The 4,418-nt window shown below is 40.3% G+C and overlaps 1 protein-coding gene across 1 annotated transcript; it reads right to left on the minus strand.

Annotated features, from left to right (window-relative positions):
- Positions 1 to 1,035: 1,035 nt before the first annotated feature.
- On the minus strand, positions 1,036 to 1,980 carry LOC118990827 (olfactory receptor 56A1). The gene has a single exon (XM_037051619.1). The coding sequence runs from the start codon at positions 1,978 to 1,980 to the stop codon at positions 1,036 to 1,038; it is 945 nt and encodes a 314-aa protein (XP_036907514.1).
- Between the last annotated feature and the right edge of the window lie 2,438 nt (positions 1,981 to 4,418).

Here is a 4,418-nt window from a genome sequence, read left to right on the forward strand (position 1 = left end):
GTTCTAAGTTCTTAAGACACAATGTCTTCCCAAGTGTAAGGCTCTTCCTGCAGTTACTGTCTCCATATTACCTCATCCCCTCCCTTTTGTCATTCCAAGTCTCCAATATGCTTTTAACCAATTGATTACATTATATTTTCTAAAAATAATGATGCACTATATTTTCTCCTGGCTTGCCCACTGTTATCCAGAAACCCTACATTGTGTCATGCCTTTCCACCTTCAGCTAGAGCTCTGGGGCAGAGTCAGCAGATCAAATGAGACTTCATTTTCAGTTCACTGCATGTGTAGCTCAAACATAAAGAGGAAATGGCAAACCCACTGTCCTGGTCAGTTTCTTAGTTTTCCACCCCATTGGTATCCTCTCTCTCCACCTGAATCCTCATTTTCAAGACTCCCTGAAGGTGACAAGATTATGCAGGGTAAAATAGAAAGCTGGTATTGCTTTATATTATTATAAACACCCTTCTCTTGAGGTCCTATAGTTGCTTTGTTGGGTAAGACTCTGTCTTATCTAAAAACACTCTGGCTCTCAAAGAGGTAGGTATAGGTAGGAAATATATGTGGACAGCCAGAAGGACAATCCCAAGTCAAAAGAAAGTAGAATGAAAGCGTGGTCTCCAGCTTCAACTGTACTTGAAGGAGCATTTCTGTAGACAGCACCTAGACTCTGTAGCCTGAAATTTTACCTCTATTGCTTTCCATATATGTGATCTTTGTTGGTCACCTCTCTTAAAAGCATTTTTTTACTATGTTAACTGTAAGTCATGATACCTGCTGGGATGTTGTAAAGATTAAATTACTTAAATATAATTGCCAAGGCTCAAAGCAGTTACTCAAGAAATATGGGTTTCTTCCTCTTGCCTATCTTCATCTGAATAAGGCAAAGAGAATAAAGGAAGGTATCTGGGTCAGTGATGAAGTAAGCCTCCCTGCATATAATAAATACTCACTCACAGGCATTTCTCTACTTTGCTGACTGGGTACAAATTACTGAGAAGGAGAGGGGGGGGATTAGAAACTTTTTCTACATATTCACATTGCTCTCTGGAGCAATTTCTGAATTCCTTGTTTTATCTCTTTGGTCCGAACCCCGTATACAATAGGGTTCAAGGCAGGGGGTATGAGGTGATGAAGGACATTGAGCAGGATTAGGATGTCCATGGGGACCCTCTTTCTGGCCACATTTGTCAACACCACAACCAGCAGGATGGTGCTGAAGAACAGGATAAGGATGAAGTGAGAGCCACATGTGCTCAGGGCTTTGACTGCAGCCCCCTCGGCCTTGAATCTAAGCACAGTTCTTAGGATGAAGCTGTAGGAGAGGAAGATGAGAATGAAATCTGAGCCCAGTAAGGTCCAGCCAACTACAAATTGGTAGATTCTGTTCAGGGTGAAATTGTCACAGGAGAGCCTAGACACAGACAGGTTGGCACAGATGCAGTTCTCAATGACATTTTTTCCACAGTAATGGAGCTGGGCAGTCAGAATAGGAATGGGTGCAGAGAGAAGGGCATTTCGTGTGACAATGAAGACACTAGCCTTGGCCACAAATTGGCTAGTGATGATGGATGAATATCGTAGTGGGTGGCAGATGGCCACATAGCGGTCATAGGCCATGACCATGAATGTGCAAGACTCCATGGGGAGGAAACTGTTCATGATGAACATCTGGAGGAAGCAGGCAGAGAAGCTGATGGACCTGAGGTCAAACCAGAAGATGGCCAGGACCTTGGGGATGACAGTGAGGCAGAGCACAATGTCCAGCAGGGAGAGGAGGCTGAGCAGGTAGTACATGGGCTCATGCAGAGATGCCTCTAGTCGAATGGTGATCAGAAGGGTGGCGTTGGCCCCCATGGCCAGAAGGAAGAGGAGGCTGAGGGGCAGGGACAGCCAGTGCTGCCAACTCTGGTAGTTAGGGAAGCAGATGAGGAGGAATTCAGAGACTGAAGCAGTGGAGTAGTTGCTGGGTGATGCCATTGAATGACTTGAGCTCAGAAGGCTTCTCTTAACTATTTACAGGCAGATAAAAGGTAATTTTTAAAATTGACTTCAAAAGCATCCCTTTCACTTACTGTTTAATAAACTAATTATATACAGGAGAATTTCCAAATAAAGTAAATTCCAGTCAATAATGTATTTTATTTTTAGTGCAATAAGCAGGAATGTTTAATATCCAAAATCCTATCTGTACATCCACATATATATTATTTTGGAAATACATCACATACCTTAGACAAAGAGTGAGTACCTTGAAAGAAAGGTGAAGACAGTGTACTCCTTTGAGACATCTGAATATAGAAAAACAGGTATGACCCTTTCTTCCAAAAATATTTTTTCTTTTTCCTTTTGGTACAGTGGTGAGACTTGAGGAATAATGCTATGGTTTATGAAGAAAAATGAATTGATGAAAAACTAGATTAAAAAGAGGGTAATAAGTAATAAGCTCACAACATTAAAAATTTGCAACAAGTTAGGTCAATACAGTACAAGTATAAGAAAAGCAGTGTCAGTAGTATAAAGGAGATAGGCTAAAAACACAACTACTTTTTACAATAATCTTATATATGATGAAGGGGGCATCTAACCTTATGGTGAACAAGAAGTTTCTTTAATGGGTGTTGTTTTAAATCTTTTAATAGGTGTTTTGAGATAACTTGACATTTCAGGGGGGACATCTATGTAGGTCCTTACCTACTACCATATACCAATATAAGTCAAGATGGATAATTTTCCCCAACTCATGGCATTCTAGAATAGAACAGACTATATAATTGATTAAACCCATCATTAGCTAAAATCCCAATTCTATTTGGAAATAACCATTTACTTCTTAAGAACTGCACCTGACTATTCCAGTGTTCTTGAAATAAGCCTTAAACAACAGGAAAGGTTGAGTTTACTATAAATTTATAGTTACCAACTTTAAATGAGCCCTCAATATTTCCTGTTCAACCTTCAGAGCTTTCCTGATCAACTCTTCCCTTTTGCCAAGTCCTTTTTAAAAAACGTCATTCTTTTCATTTCTTGAATTCTTCTCTTGAAAGGTAACATCAACTATTACTTCACAGATAAAAGAGAGTGTGTCAGTGAGATTTTCTTTAACTTCCCAAGATAAAACTTACAAATCTGCCTGTGCATTGTCAGATCCTTTCCTTGTTTATTCCCATTAAAATAGAATCTGTCCATCCTCAAAATGTCAAACTATTAGCATAGGTAGCTAGTTATTAATTAAAAAATGGAGCAAAAAGAGTAAGACATTATTAAGCCCAATAAACTAGGGAGCTGAATTGGACAATAAGCCTACTACACTAGAAATTTGCAGCATTCATAGGCTCCCCAGGTGACTGCTGCATTGGCCCCCTTCAGGACCTAATCCACAACGTGGAAAGGAAAGATCAGCATCAGCCACTAGCAGGGTTACCAAGTGAAAGATAAACCAACAAAAGAGAAATTCCTCCACTGGGCACATGGCCACTAAAAACCAAAATGGTGCAGGGGTAGGTAAGCATACACACAGTAGAAACTAAGATAGTGACCATAAGGAGCAGAGCCTAGCCTGTGAAAAGGATTGGATTGGGTAAGGAGCACGGAACCTCCGGAAATCTAGAAAATGGACTGGTTAGAGGGGTGGCCCAACACCAGCCCAAGAAGGATTGAACAGGGTGGTGATTGCTGGGGGGCTAGGAACGTAAGGGGACTAAATGATAATGGAAAATACATATAATAAAGATTATAAAAATAAATAAATAAAATAAAAGGACTTAGCTAGCTGAATGGGAGCAGAGGCTGAACTAGACCAAGCTTTAACATGTACCTAACTGATGGCACACAATTTGTGGGCACTGGTCCTATTTCTGGGCCTGATGAAGACAAGGCTTGACTTTTTCCACAGCAGGTCAGGTAAAGACGAGACACCTGGAACCTGGGGGCAGTCACTTATTTCAACTCCAGTAAATCTTAGCACTAAACTTCAGCCTTCCATTCAAGGGTCTCTGGAAGTGCTTTCCTTGCAACTCCATAAAAGGACCCCATTTCCCCTGGCAATGAAACCTTCTACCCCTACATTGAATCTTAGCCTTCCTCACCTATATTTGTATTATCAATTGTACATTGTATTTCCCCAATTTTGAGTCATAATTCCTTCTTTACTGGACCTGCCCTACCTTTCAAATATCCTCCAGTGTCTTTCATCTTTGAAAATGAAAATTAGAAAGCCTTTTTTTGGCCTTTCATTTATTTCTTTTTCTCCCTTCCTTCACTCCCAAACTTCTCATGAACACTGTTATTCTTACTGTGTCCATTTCCTCACTGCATAGCCATTCCACAAGTCACTTCAACGTGGCTTCCTTCTCATTACTTTTCAGAAAACTGCTCTCAAAAAATTACCTGTAGATTGTCGAATCTTGTTTAAACAA

This window comes from Sturnira hondurensis, unplaced genomic scaffold (genome assembly GCF_014824575.4).
Source record: "Sturnira hondurensis isolate 20B ecotype Veracruz unplaced genomic scaffold, ASM1482457v3 Scaffold0007378, whole genome shotgun sequence".
Lineage (NCBI taxonomy): Eukaryota > Metazoa > Chordata > Mammalia > Chiroptera > Phyllostomidae > Sturnira > Sturnira hondurensis.